This window comes from Sitophilus oryzae, unplaced genomic scaffold, assembly GCF_002938485.1.
Source record: "Sitophilus oryzae breed Bouriz unplaced genomic scaffold, Soryzae_2.0 scaffold_1297_pilon_pilon, whole genome shotgun sequence".
In the NCBI taxonomy this organism is placed as follows: domain Eukaryota; kingdom Metazoa; phylum Arthropoda; class Insecta; order Coleoptera; family Curculionidae; genus Sitophilus; species Sitophilus oryzae.
In genome coordinates, this window is record NW_022145945.1 from 4,054,013 (window position 1) to 4,068,766 (window position 14,754).

The window sequence follows — 14,754 nt, forward strand, 5'->3', positions numbered from 1 at the left end:
AGATACCCATAGAGAACATCGTAGAAAACTCACCCTGTACATTTACTCTAATTTGTATATTTGAATCTGACTATGCAATTATCTGTATTAATTTTAAAAATTAATTAATTAATTAATTATATTTAGTATCACACTACGTATAATGGGCAAAAATTTCCGAAAATGTTATTCTGCATAATACATAATTTTACACAAAGATGTATTGTTTTTTGTCAATTTTAATTTATAAAAATGAATGGAACATGTTAGGGGTAAGTGTTATTTTGTATTTCTTCGCTAAATGTCCAAGTGTCGCCTAGCAAACGACTATAATATATTCTTTAGCGTACTGGCTCCTTTTCTGCGTTGTACTTAACCAGCTGAGTTGCTTGGTCTGCTCATTGTAATTTTATTCGGTAGATGCATATTCATCAATTCTAGCCTATATAATATGTAAAAAATGAAAACTTTATATGAATTCTATTGTAATCGCAAAACATTTTCCGATGCAAGTCATCAATCGTATCGACATTGATACTAAAGTCTATAAACCTGACTAAATGAAATTTTGGTAAAAATGTTTAAATTTGTTGTATAATTTAAGATACCGAGCAGCTCTTCATTTCACTTTATAGAACAAATGATTGTTTAACAGATATTTTATTTTGATTAAAGCTGCAAAAATTAGTTTAAACCGAATTTTATTATCGCTATGATGGTCACACTGCGTCGTTTTCAGCAAGGTTGTCATTTATTATTTGACAATTATCCTAATGTCAGTCATTATTTTGTATAATATCGTGTTGTTGTTGAATCTTTGTGAGTAATTCTCGTTTTTTTGCCTATTTTCATAGTCTTTTTTTAAAAATTGTACTTTTAAGCACAAACAGTTCTTTATAAGAACGTTTAAAAGAACTAATCGCTGTGTTGGGCACGTTGCACCGTGTTCATCAATGTTGTCCTTTATTATTTGACAATAATCCTAGTGTCAGTCATTATTTGGTATAATATCGTGTTGTTGAATCTTTGTGAATAATTCTCGCTTTTTTGCCTATTTTCATAGTCGTTTTTAAAAAATGCACTTTAAGCACAAACAGTTCTTTTAAGAACTAAATTTTCGAGTTTTTGTATTGCGTTTCTTGGAATTTGTGTGTTGAAAATATGCCGTAGCATTTAAACAGTCGAAGCAAAGAACTTTCAGCTTCCATGAAACTATTTTGAATGAGAACGTGACAATAAAGGTCCTTTATTACCCTTGACCGCAGTCAGAGAAGTAGGTTTGATTGATAAGCACATTACACCACTTTCAAAGTTATTTTTACGTTAGTTTTTATTAAATTCTGTGATTATTAGTTTGTGCATTAATAGCACCCTCTTACTTGTTATTACCACTTATGGCGTTATCAGATGTACATCAATAAATAAATAAATATCCCATAATAACGCTTAGAATAATCTTCATAATGGACTAGTTTTTGCCAATAAGTAATAAGGAAAATAAGCTATAAAGCAAATAAATCCGTTAATTATTAAAATAGAATAGTTATTAAATTAAAAATAAAACGTAAAAATCTTTAAAAATGATATAATAAATATATTGTTTGTCACTTTTAAATTAAGATATATAATAATAATAATAGCTCCCGTATATAGCGTTTAACGCCTTGGGTGTAGCAAGGTACAGCTTGCCATACTAGAGCCGTTCGGTATACAAGGAAGGTAATGTGGCTAGCACTACGCTTCAACCGCCTATTATTACCTCAGGATTGTAAATCCCAAGTACTCATTTAAGGCTGAGTCGACCTAGGTACCCAAACTATTTTTATTTTAATAAAAATAGTCGGCTGATGCAATGCCGGGTATGGGAATCGAACACACTACCTTGAGATTGGTAGACGAGAGCCTGTACCTCTACGCCACCGGGCACATAAATTAAGATTCATCTTATAAATCCATCACAATCTGGCAGCGCTGTCGCCCTCGCTTGTCAAGCTTGCCATCGCTCAAAGTTGATCACGTGCATCGGAAATTGTTTTGCGATTACCATATGTTACCTTTGAATAAAAAGATTAAGGAAGGAGCATATCAAAAATCTTAGATCGAACGCGACGGGCTCGTAAAATGGCCGACTTAAATTCCGGTTTATCAGTGCCGTTCTAATTTTATTCAAAATGTGTAAAAATATGATGTAGGGTAGACTAAACAATTTGTTGTTTTATTTTACGTTGTCAATAAATGTTGGTTATTATTAAAATTGTTATAAAAATATATAATTCTAATAAAAATAGATAAGTTATAATAATTAATTATTAACACAAACATCCGATACGCTACTGATGCCCACTTGCACCGTTTGTATAAACTTTGTTTAAAGGCTAAACAGTGATTAACTATAATAAAATATGTATAGTTAATCACTGTTTAGCCTTTAAACAAAGTTTATACAAACGGTGCAAGTGGGCATGAAGCACGTAAGTCAAACTCACGTTTCTAAATTCTTTGACAAGTAGTAAATAAAAGCAAAAATGCAAGAAAAAATGTATGATTAGTTAATTTTAAGTGAATTTCATAAATGATCAGTTTACTACACGTATGTATATTATATAGTCACTTACCTACTAGCAAAAAGTTATTCCATTATTTCCCTCAATTTTTGACCGTAATCTACCGCACGCTAAACAACCAACTATTGTACAGTCTTTTTTCATAAATCGCAATAGTGCATAGATAAATGAAACAAGTTTAGATTGGAAAGCATTATTGGCACTAATCTTGCAACGGTCGCGACCCAAAGTTTTTGATAATTTTCGAGCAGTTCGGCTTTTTCCGGAATTATGTCGCCAAATATTATTTATTTAAATTTATTATTATTTTCTTTTAATTTTATAAATAAAATACAGTGCGTTGCATACAAGAAACTTTATTTTATTTAAGGATATGTATGAAATACCTATGAAACATTGGAAACCGACGTTATGCCACGATCCACGATGGTTTTTGCAGTTCACAGTTCACAGCACAGCTTTAAAAAAAATATATTTCTGTTTTTGTTTGCGGTTGTTGTTAGCAACCGCTATAGCAGCGCCAAATCGCGTACAACGGTCGCGACCCAAAATAATTATCTATTTTGACGGGCTTTCCAATCTAAATTTATTTCCTTTATCTATGCAATAGTGTCACTGTTAATTTAAGGTCTGCCACAACATTTCCTTGTAGATTTACTACCATTAAACAACTATCAGTAGTAGAATAAATAATAGATAATACAAAATAAGCTCAGTAAAGACTGACAAATTCACAAAATTTGAAATCAAATTAAAATGTGACAAATGAATCGTCAAACAGGACTGAATGATCCCCACCCTAGGGCCGTCTACCACGCATGAATACATCGATAGCATTATATTCCTCCTTCCTTGATCTTTTTATTTAAAGTATGTTACTAAAATGTAACGTACAAATACACTTGTAACAGTGTTAGTTTTTATTCAGACATGCAGCATACCAGTAGTTAAGTAAATCTTGGTTAACAGGACTAATTGTTTGTGATTATTTTTAATAATTATTTTGTATAAACCAGGGTTGTATTTGACGCAACAAATATTACCTTAAGCTCTGTGGTAACTGCGAATCGTCCAGGTTATGTTCCCTCACGGCCATCATACACAATGTCTTTAAAGAAGGATTCAAATCTAAAATAAACATATCGCTATGATCAACCAATCCGTCCAAACCTGCCTCTCCTAGATCTTCTCCATCCCCCCTGCTAATGTGAGGACTAAAATTAAAAAGTAAAAAAAATACAGAATTGACCACAAAATTGTCAGTTGGTGTTAATGTAAAATATGTATTCTTGATGTAAAACAACTTTTTTTTAACTAAAATTAGTAAAAAAATACCAACAAACTATACCGGGTGCGTCTCAAAAGTGGCTCACCCCCTATAACTTTTTTATTTTTTCAGATAAAATAACAAGACTTGATACGTTAGTGTGTGTGACATAAATCAGGATTGATTGACGTATTCAACTGTTTTTGGTCACTTCCGGTTTCACCGGATATGACTACAATTTTTGATTTTTAAATGGCACCCTCGGCATTTTTTTACTTTATTCGATAGAAAATTACATTCTGAATAGAATGACATATCATATGTCAACTTTTGACATTCTCGCTTAATAAAAAATTGTATTTTAAATTTCAATCTAGAGTGTTAGTTCAATCTATGTTAAAAACACTAATTCTTAATCAAGGAGCCTGGGAAAAATAGATTGGATTTTCTAATGTTTTTAGAGCCCTGTCCTGGCCAGTTAGAAAATGCTCAAATCGCATTTTTAATCATATCTCAATTTTTTCAAATGGAATGTTGATTTACAGCAGAGCTACCACCTGAATCCCCAGCGGATAATTTAAATTTCAGTCAGTCCGGCGCCGAATATGTCGATGGATAGCAACATGAATTTCAAAAATCACGCCCTCGATTACGTAACTAAAAGTTTAATTGATATAGCTTATACTTTTCTAGTCCTACTACTAAAACTTGGCCTACCCAGTATATTCCCCACAGACTTGATAACTAAACCTACCATAAAGAATAAAGACTGTGATAAAGATTGTTTAAAAAGTTGTTTTAACTAATTTTTTCGCTCAAAAATAACGTATTCATCAATGTATGACGAATATAAATAAAACAATTATTATAATGTAGGTAACAAAAGAAATGATTAAATGAAGCCATTCATTTTTTCATAGTTATTAATCTAGATAAGGATTATAACGTCATTTAATTTTATAAAATAATCATGTAATAAAATATGTGTATTATCATGTAAACAAAGTATTTGCACTTAAAACAAAACAAATAAAATAAACATTAAAAAATATAGTATTAGTTTGACAAACCTATTTACCAATAGTATTGGTAAATGACATAATATTTAATTGTTTTTATAGAAAACAATTTTTTGTATACGACAATTTTAATTAAGGCCAGATAATTAATTGAATTAAATGTTTTTATTGACTTGATAAATACGGTATAAATCAAAGTATTTATGAAAGCGAAACGCACAATCGCGGAGTTACAAAAGATGAAAACAACATTTCTTGGTACTTTTCCATAGATTTTAATCTCTTGTCTTGGGCAAGATTCGTGCAAACGACATCGCATAGTGTACATGCTATTCTGTAGAAATAGTCAGTCTTGGAACGGAATATTTCAATACCGGGTGCGTCTCAAAAGTGGCTCAACTCTAGAACTTTTTTATTTTTTCATAAAAAAACGAGATTAGGTATGTTAGTATATAACTTAAATTAGGATTGATTGACGTATTCAATTGTTTTTGGCCACTTCCTGTTTCACCGGAAATGACTACAACTTTAATTTTTAAATGGTACCCTCGATATTTTTTTACTCCATTCGATAGAAAATGATATTCTGAATAGAATGACATATCATATGTCAACTTTTGACATTCTCGCTTAATAAAAAATAGTATTTTAAATTTCAATCTAGAGTGTCATAGCTATGGTAAAAACACTAATTCTTAATCAAGGGGCCTTGGAAAAATAGATTTGATCGTCTATCATATCTCAATTTTTTCAAATGGAACGAGGGTGGCTCATTAGCATGTTTGGAAAAAGCATTTTTTTACGAATTGATACCACACACTTCGTATTATGAATCAAATTTTCGTTACGAATCGCAAGTTATAATTTCAAATAAACCATATGCGAAAATGTCAAAAGTTGACATAGGATATGTCATTCTATTCAGAGTGTTATTTTCTATCGAATATAGTAAAAAAATATCTAGAGTGCCATTTAAAAATCAAAAGGAAGTGACCGAAAACAATCGTTTTTTTAACTGAACAAATAAAAAAGTTATAGAGGTGAGCCACTTTTGAAACGCACCCGGTATAGGTCCAATAAAATATAAAATATAAAGACATTTGAGAGGTCTCTCTCAATATGGAGAGAAATCTTAATATAAAAATGGTACCTTCAACAAAATATTCTCAATATTATGAGATTAAAAGCTATGCAGTCGTAGCTATGCAGTCAAATCTATGTAACTCGGTAGAGTATACATAACTGTTTCAGTTCCTCTAAGTTTACATAATTCTCTGATGATTTAATTGTTTACAGACGTTATAAAACAAAATATATTTCACCAAAATAATACAGGGTGATTCTTAACCTATTCGCATAAACTTGGAAAATTATTGGTGATGACAAATAATAATGACCAATAATGAAAAAAAAATGTAAAATATTTTTAGATTCTGAAATAATTTGAGTTTTTTTTTCACAAAAATGTATCAACTTTATCAGTAAATGCACATTCAATTTAATGAAATTTACGTTATTTGTTTTTATTTCAAATAGTTTGTAATCTCCGTAAATAAAAATATTTTACTAACTTTTTTTAATTATTAGTCATTATTTTTGTCATCAGCAATAATTTCCCAACTTTATGTGTATAGGTTAATAATCACCCTGTATACCCCTGTATACAGGGTGATTATTAACTGTCTGAACTGTATTTCGGTAACTTCGGCAGCATATGCTGCAGATAAAAATAAGTAAAAAAGTTCGTATAAATGTATATCCTAAAATGCTTAGTTTCGGAGATACAGGGTGTGGAAGTTTCATTTTTATTTCGATTTTTTCCGAACAATTTATAAAATAACGTATATATTTGGATGAAAATTGGTGTCTGGAAGTTTTTTGACATGAGGAATTCGATTTTGAGGTAAATATGACTCCTACTTGTGAGGGCCACCTACATATTTTTTAACTGGTTAGAAGTTTAGTAACTTTTCGTCCCTACCTGTATAAAACTACTGGGTTAAAAAATATACCTTTATGACATTTTTAACGTATAAAAGGTCTCTTTGTAAAAATCACTACGAGTAATGTTTCTCGAGATATCTGGAATCGAAATTATCAATACCTGTCATCATGTTGACTAAATAGTTAGATTGAAATCATAAATTTGAAATGTTCTTGTGCCAAAAGTTCAACAGGAACTCTTTTATCATCATTTTTTCGCAGAAAAATTTATGATTAATTTAAAAAAATAAAAATTTCCCAAATTTATTTTATTTCAATCAAATAACTATCTACTCAACGTGTTTATTTTTTGTGAATAATGACATGTACTGACTACTTCCATTCTAAATATCTTGAGAACGGTTGCTCGTAGCGACTTTTATCAAGAAAAAGTTATAGAAATACATATATATTTTTTCACTCAGTAGTTTCATACAGGTACGGACGAGAGAGAAAAGTAATTACTCTTCAAAACAGTTAAAACACATTGAGGTCGCGCCCCTACAGATAGGAGTCATATTGACATCAAAATCATATTTCTCATGACAAAAACTCCAGAAACAAATTTTCATCAAAATATTGACGTTACTTCAGAAATTATTTGGAAAAAATCGAAATAAAAATAAAACTTCTACACCCTATATCTCCGAAACTAAGCATTTTAGGACATACATTTATACGAACTTTTTTACTTATTTTTATATGCAGAATATGCTGCCCAAGTTTCCGGAATACAGTTCGGACTACCCTGTATAAATAAAAAACTATTTACCTGGTTCCACCAAAAATGAAAATCTTATCGCCAACTTTGGCACAGGCCTGTCTTCTCCTCTCGCATGGACTCTTCCCTTTAGGGCTCAGTCTGGTCCAGACGCAAGTCTCCGGATCGAACATGTACAGATCGTTGTAGTGCTTCGCTTTCACCGAATTGAACCCGCCGAAAATGTACATTTTGTTGTTGTGCACGACTGCAACAAATTCAAAAAGAACCTTGTTACACTTTTGCCTTATACAAGGTTGATTCAATGATAGATTAACAAATACAAAAAAATTAGAATAGTTTTAGAAAATTTTATTATTATACAATAATTTAACATTTTATTATACAGGGTGGCGCACCTCAATCGCCTCGGTTGATTATACCAAAAAGGAAAGATGTAGAAACAAAATATTTTATGCATATATGTATGTGTGGACGCAATGTGCGCAATTTAAAATTATTTTGAAATATACAGGGTGTTTCAGAACTAAGATCCATACCAAGGTTATATTTTTTCTTATGGAACACCCGGTATTTTATTTCATTTTTGGATTCTTGAACCCAAAAAAGGCATTTATTATAAGGGTTAAATATGTTTAAAATCATTGGTTTTTGAGATATTTAATTTAAATATGCTACAATAGAATAGATTATCAACATCCTGTACATTACTTTTCAGAATTAATTCTTATGCTGAGTTTAAAGGTAGAGAAATACACTTTACTGACATTTTTTATTGCTTCCTTAAATTTATACAGGGGTATCAAAATTGCTGATCTATTTTAAATATTTATTTTACATAAAAACTTCGTTATTTCAAATACAACGCCTTATATTTTTTTAAATAAATCGAAGCAGATTCAAAAGCTATTTCAAACTATATTAGGGTTTTCTATACCTATCTAGCTCAGATTTAGAATAAAAAGCGATTTTTCAATAAAACGGCAATCAAGATGGCTGGTGTCGCCATGACATTTTCTAATGACTGTTAGTAACTAGGTAATTTCAAAATCGGCATTAGTTTGTGGACATTATTATTTAGATTTATAACAGTTTACTTTAATTTACCCAAAATAGTTTATATATACTTATTTTACTACTAGCTTTAAACCACAATAACTTGTTTTAGTGAAATGGAACATCCTGTATATATTGGGGGTATTAGATGCAAAATTTAATCTAACAAATTTAATCACATCATTATTTAGTTAGGTAAATAAATTTATAAATTTTGACTATTTTAAATATAAATATGAACTGTTTAAATGGCATGCTCTCATAGTAAATAATTTTGAGAAAGTAAAATAATTAAAATTAACTTTGTTTATGTAATAAATCTAATAAAAAATACTATTAAGTAATTGTTCTTTACTGCCATAAATAAGTTATTAAAATCTACTGTTTTGTTTTAAACCATTGCAAATGCCCAGTACTTTAAAAAGGCATTAACAATACAAATTATTTAAAGTAGAATTTATTGGAAAGAAATAAACTCTAACCAAATCATTTCTGGAGCTATAAAACTAACACAAATAATTTTGTAACTTTCTTGGATCTCATTATGTTAAACTTAAATAAAAAAATAGCTTTGAAACCTACTTTCAAAAATTAAATACTGTATTTTTTAAAATAAAGTCTGTTATTATTACTAGTAGACTCAATGATGCATTAAAAATCCAACTCACACCTAATGTTTCCTGGTACAAACTACTTTCATTTTCATTTAAGATCACTTTCACCTTGTTCTTAACTGGTTATAATAGCTGTTACCTAATGTACATATTAAATAACATCTTTTTCTCCATTTGCATAAGATGATTGATGTAAATTATGTATGGAGGTAATATATTATCTTAGCAATATATACTGTATTTTGTGTAACATTTGCTTAAATAAAAAAGGTTTAACCGTTTGAACATAAAATCAAGCAAATAATGTTTAAAATCAATAAAAAAATACGTAAAAATAAAACTTACAAGCTGAATTACTTCTTCTACCTACAGGAATGTCCCCAGTGGCTTTACAGCAGTGCCAATTTAAGGTTTTCATATCCAAATACCACACATTATTGCAATAGGTTTCCAATGGTGCTTGAATCCCTTGAAAATTTGTTGTTAACATTGCGCCTCTGCCACCAAATAGATAAATTTTATCATCTATACAAACTGTAGTGTGGAAATCTCGAAGGGTTGGTTCATAACCTATAAAAATCTTACATTATATTTCAAACTGTTTAAAATTTATCTACTGATAAATCCTACCTCCACACACAATGTAACTCCAATGTAAACTATCTAAATCTAAGTAAAAAACTTGCTTTGCAAAAAGATCTGTTTCTTCTTCGTAACCTCCAATAATAAACATGTAATTTTTCCAAACACAGGCTGTATGACCGTCTCTGGCTAACGGTACCGATCCTGTTGTTGGTGGGGCCATCCAGCAATGCCAAAATGTATCAAATTTAAAGAGAACAGAGCAGGATGAGCGGTCATTCCTTCCTCCCCATACGTAAATGTTATCTTTATAAACAACAGCTGTATGCCCATACCTAAAAACAATTCAACAAAAAAATAGATTACTGCTAGTTTATTTACAAAACCCTACCTTCGATATGGCAAAATATCATCGTTTTCAAAATAAGGAAGATCACTAACAGGATGCTTTACCCATCTATTTGTGTGAGTGTTTAAAACATGCACATCCATTGAGGTGTATCCTCTGCAATCCTCCCCAGTTGAATAGCCTTTAAGTGAAGGTATTTCAATGAAATATTACAAATATAGATATTAAGTAAGAAGACAAAAATAATCCTTACCACCAAAAGAATATATCTTGTGATTGACTGCAACAGCTGCATGATTAACACGTTTAGGGCACCCTTCGATATGAGCTATCCACCGCATTTTGATAAAACAGAAAATAAAAAACTGTATCTATGTCGAGCTAAAAGAATTCATCAACACTTGCATTGGTTGTTTACAATTTTCAACTTTTTGCGTATTTTCGGCCTCGATTTTAATCACTGAAAATACTTCCTTATTTGGTGACTTACCTTTATTCACCCATACACTATTTAAAAACACTACACCCTCATTTAAAAAGAATGATAATCAAAAACACCGCGTGAGGCCTTTTTTAATTCAATACATCTCATTTTGGACAAAAAAAGTTTGGGACGTTAGGAGACAAATGACAATAAAGATGACATAAAAAATAAAGGGAGAAATGGTTAATTTCCTCTCCTTCTTTTCTCGTCATGTTTTTTTTGTTAATTCTCTGTATACATTACCCATTATTTTATACTACCGGTCTTTAGATGTCGCCATAAAATTTCGTTCGTCCGAATTTTAGTATTCGACAAACTTATTAGAACCAGAGCTGTCATTAATGTGTTGTCATATGTCAGTTATGTCACTATATATGTCAACAACAGATGTTTGATGTTTGTACTTTCCGATTATTTTCTAAATGTTTTTGTGAATAGAATAAAACAGTTTATTTTTATTAGTAACCGCTATTAAGTTTATAAATTTATTAAATTATAAATGAAAATTGAAATGGAAGATGTTGACGATAGTACATTATGTGATTCTGTTGTAAGTATCTTCGGAATAAGAAAAATAATTCTAATTTGGAGTTAGCCAGGTCTGATTAAAAGATATATATTTTTAGTCCTCCTTAATTGAGGGTTGTCGTCTACCGGTTCACATGAAAGGCACCTCAGATTGGCGTGAGTCGCACCATCATATTTTTTAAAATCCTTTATTCGAACATTTTTTTGTAGCGCTAGCTGAAATTGTGAGCATAAAAGAAATTGACGATGCCAAATATTACTATGTCCATTATGTAGACTGTAAGTACTGTTATTTCGTCTTTTATTCAATCGTTTATCTTAATTTTATCATTTCTAGTTAATAAAAGACTGGATGAATGGGTTACTGAAGATTCTCTCGATACACGTAAGGTGCATTTTCCTAGAAAAGATGCAACCACTGGTACAGGAGTATCTACACCGAAAAAGGCACAAATAGGAAGTGGCATAAGTAATATTAGTGGGCCAGTTTCAAGACCGCCAAGTCCAGTGACACCAAGTACAGAGTTATTAAATGGCAACGCTGTTTTAGCTGCAGCATTGCAAAAGAAAATTAATAGGTGCTTAGTTTTTCTCTATGGTGACTGTGATAATTACTGTATTGGATATTTTTTTGTAGAAAAAGAAAAGGACCTTCGATCGAAGGCGAAGATTCACAAGATGGCCCACCAAATCAACCCACACCAGGGGGACCAAGACAGTCGGGAAGCATGGTGTCTCACCATGACGATATAGTAACTAGGATGAAGAATATAGAAATGATAGAATTGGGGCCTCATAGAATTCGACCTTGGTATTTTGCACCTTATCCACCTGTAAGTTGTCTCTTCATATAATAAATGGCTTTTTTTTAACGTTTTACCTGTCAGATAATTATATACTAGAAGTAATAAAATTATATAAGAGTTTCTTGCCTTGAACTGCTAATATAGAAATTAAAACTCCAAGAAATTTATTTTCCATTATATACTAGAAGTTTTACATGTGGTTTTATCATTTATTTATTCATTCATTTCCATTTGACATTGTTAGATGTATTGGAATTATCGTATACAAAATATGATAAATATAAAATAAAATAAAAACAGAACAAATATAAAAATAAGAAACAACAAATATAAGCAATACAATACAAATATAAACACAACATAATTATAAAACAAAATAGGAGGAAGTCCAACAATAAGTCTCCTTCCTGAGCATTTTGTTTTTTGACTCATGTCAACACAGGCTTTAGTTAATTTTTAAGAGGGAAATGAACTTGCCACCAACAATTTGCAATTTTTTCAACTCTCATTACTTTATGATGCTATTTTTCAATATCACAAGGTGGCTTTTGTGACTATTGTTGTAATGTCATATCGACACTGATTAAAACTCTATATTAAAATTTAAATTTTCTTCAGTGTAGGCAATGATTGTTTTTTAGTAGTCTTCTAGACAAAACCAGTTTTTTTTGTCTACACACAATATTTTTCTTGAACGTTTTGACTGAACAGATAAGACTGACAGGTAAAACGTTCTGATTATGTATAGACTGTTCTTAATAACGACCATTACAATACGTATATTTTTAGGAAATGATTAAATTGCCATGTATATATATTTGTGAATTTTGTTTAAAATATAGAAAAAGTAGAAAGTGCTTAGAGAGACATTTGGCAAAGTGCAATCTGAGACATCCACCTGGAAATGAAATTTATAGAAAAGATAACGTATCGTTTTTCGAAATCGATGGTCGAAAGAACAAAGTATATGCTCAAAATTTATGCTTGTTAGCCAAGTTATTTCTCGACCACAAAACTCTGTACTACGACACAGATCCATTTCTGTTTTACATCATGACTGTATTTGATCACAGGGGGTTTCATATAGTTGGATATTTCTCAAAAGAAAAAGAATCGACTCAGGATTATAATGTTGCATGTATTTTAACTCTGCCTCCTTATCAGAGAAAAGGCTATGGAAAGTTGCTTATTGAATTTAGTAAGTATAGAATGTTTAAATATGGTTCAACGTCACGTCATATATTGTCGAACTCTCTCATCACTCGCCAACCATATGAAAGAGCGGTGGCGTCATTACGCCATTTCGTAAATTACTGCATATTGTTTTTAGTAATTGTCATTGTCATTTGATTTGGGATTATAATTTTATTGACGGATATCGATCAATATCAAAATTTCCTTTTAGTAATTGTCATTGTCATTTGATTTGGGGTTATAATTTTATTGACGGACATCGATCAATGTCAAAGTTAAAATTTGGTTGTTGCTGTAAAACAAAATTCAAATTTTTTTATTGCAAAAGTGCCTCAAAGGCTTAACCAAAATAAAGAAGAGGTCGTTGCTAAGCTCATAAATTATTTTTCTCGGGAAAGAGACGCTGATAGAACACTCTTGCCCGTGGACGCCGTATATGAAGTAAGTACAATGCAAAAGTGTAATATTCCTATGTAAAATACAAATTAATAGCGTTAATAATATAGCCAGTTACTGATGGCTTTAGAAATAGGAATTTCAATAGTCCAAAGGATTGGAATTAAAAGTATCGTAGCTGACGAAGAATTCAAGAAAAAATGAATAAATGGCGAAAAAAACGGAACTCGCTCAATCAATAATTGCTGTCCTCCATTCGCGAACTTCAAGTTCTGAGCTTTACGCCCCTGGGCTACTCGAGAACGGTTCTGAACGAGCTGTGCCGCGATAGCCTGGTGCCTCCATATGACGCGGAACAGTTCTGGAACTTTATGACTCAATTGAATGGAGTTAGAGTATCGCGTTCTTGAATATAATAGTTCAGAGCTGCACAACTGCGTGAATGGAGGATACTAAATATAGGAACGTACTTAAAATTTTCTAAACAATATGAACTGATCTCAGACACACCCTAAAACACATATTTGACAAATAGTGATGACGTAACGGTGAACGATGGCTGTACAGTCTTTACTTTTAAATTAAAGCTACTAAAATAAAATCTACGATTAAATTTTTAGGTTATGAACTTTCTAAATTTGAAGGAAAAACTGGATCTCCAGAAAAACCTCTGTCAGATTTAGGACTTCTCTCCTACAGAAGTTATTGGGCTCAAACAATATTAGAAATTCTACTCTCAATAAAACCTATAGGAGAAAATGAAAAACCTCAAATTACAATCAAGTTAGTCAAATTATCAACACGTTTTTTTAAATAATTCGATTAATTTAATTTATTTCTGTTTTCAGTGAAATTTGTGAATTAACTAGTATTAAGAAAGAAGACGTTATCTCGACATTGCAGAACTTAAATTTAATTAATTATTATAAAGGCCAGTACATTATTACATTGAGTAAAGAAATAATGCAGCAGCATTATAAAGCCATACAGGGTAGGTCGATTAGAATCGATTCTAAGGCGCTCCATTGGACTCCAAAGGACTGGGGTAAAAGGGCAAAGTGGTAGTGTTAATTGTGTTCATAAAAGGACTGACGTGAATCGTTAATTGTGATTTATGTTTAAGAATTTAAATAAATATCTTCAAGTTGATTAAGTGTTTAATTTATATCCTAATACTTCAATAAACTCAAATCCAATGAACGAATAAATTAT

The 14,754-nt window shown here is 30.8% G+C and overlaps 2 protein-coding genes across 2 annotated transcripts; one reads left to right on the forward strand and one right to left on the reverse strand.

The window, feature by feature from the left end:
• Window positions 1-200: 200 nt before the first annotated feature.
• LOC115874601 (kelch domain-containing protein 3-like) lies at window positions 201-10,795 on the reverse strand. Its single transcript, XM_030889806.1, has 7 exons — window positions 10,388-10,795; window positions 10,177-10,315; window positions 9,834-10,120; window positions 9,549-9,773; window positions 7,585-7,780; window positions 3,587-3,757; window positions 201-421 (listed from the first exon to the last, which is right to left on the reverse strand). The coding sequence occupies exons 1-7, from the start codon at window positions 10,473-10,475 to the stop codon at window positions 352-354; spliced, it is 1,176 nt and encodes a 391-aa protein (XP_030745666.1). The 5' UTR covers window positions 10,476-10,795; the 3' UTR covers window positions 201-351.
• Window positions 10,796-10,978: 183 nt separating this feature from the next.
• On the forward strand, window positions 10,979-14,695 carry LOC115874600 (histone acetyltransferase Tip60). Its single transcript, XM_030889805.1, has 8 exons — window positions 10,979-11,168; window positions 11,245-11,302; window positions 11,357-11,425; window positions 11,484-11,724; window positions 11,784-11,979; window positions 12,742-13,150; window positions 14,163-14,325; window positions 14,391-14,695. The coding sequence occupies exons 1-8, from the start codon at window positions 11,118-11,120 to the stop codon at window positions 14,605-14,607; spliced, it is 1,404 nt and encodes a 467-aa protein (XP_030745665.1). The 5' UTR covers window positions 10,979-11,117; the 3' UTR covers window positions 14,608-14,695.
• Window positions 14,696-14,754: the final 59 nt, after the last annotated feature.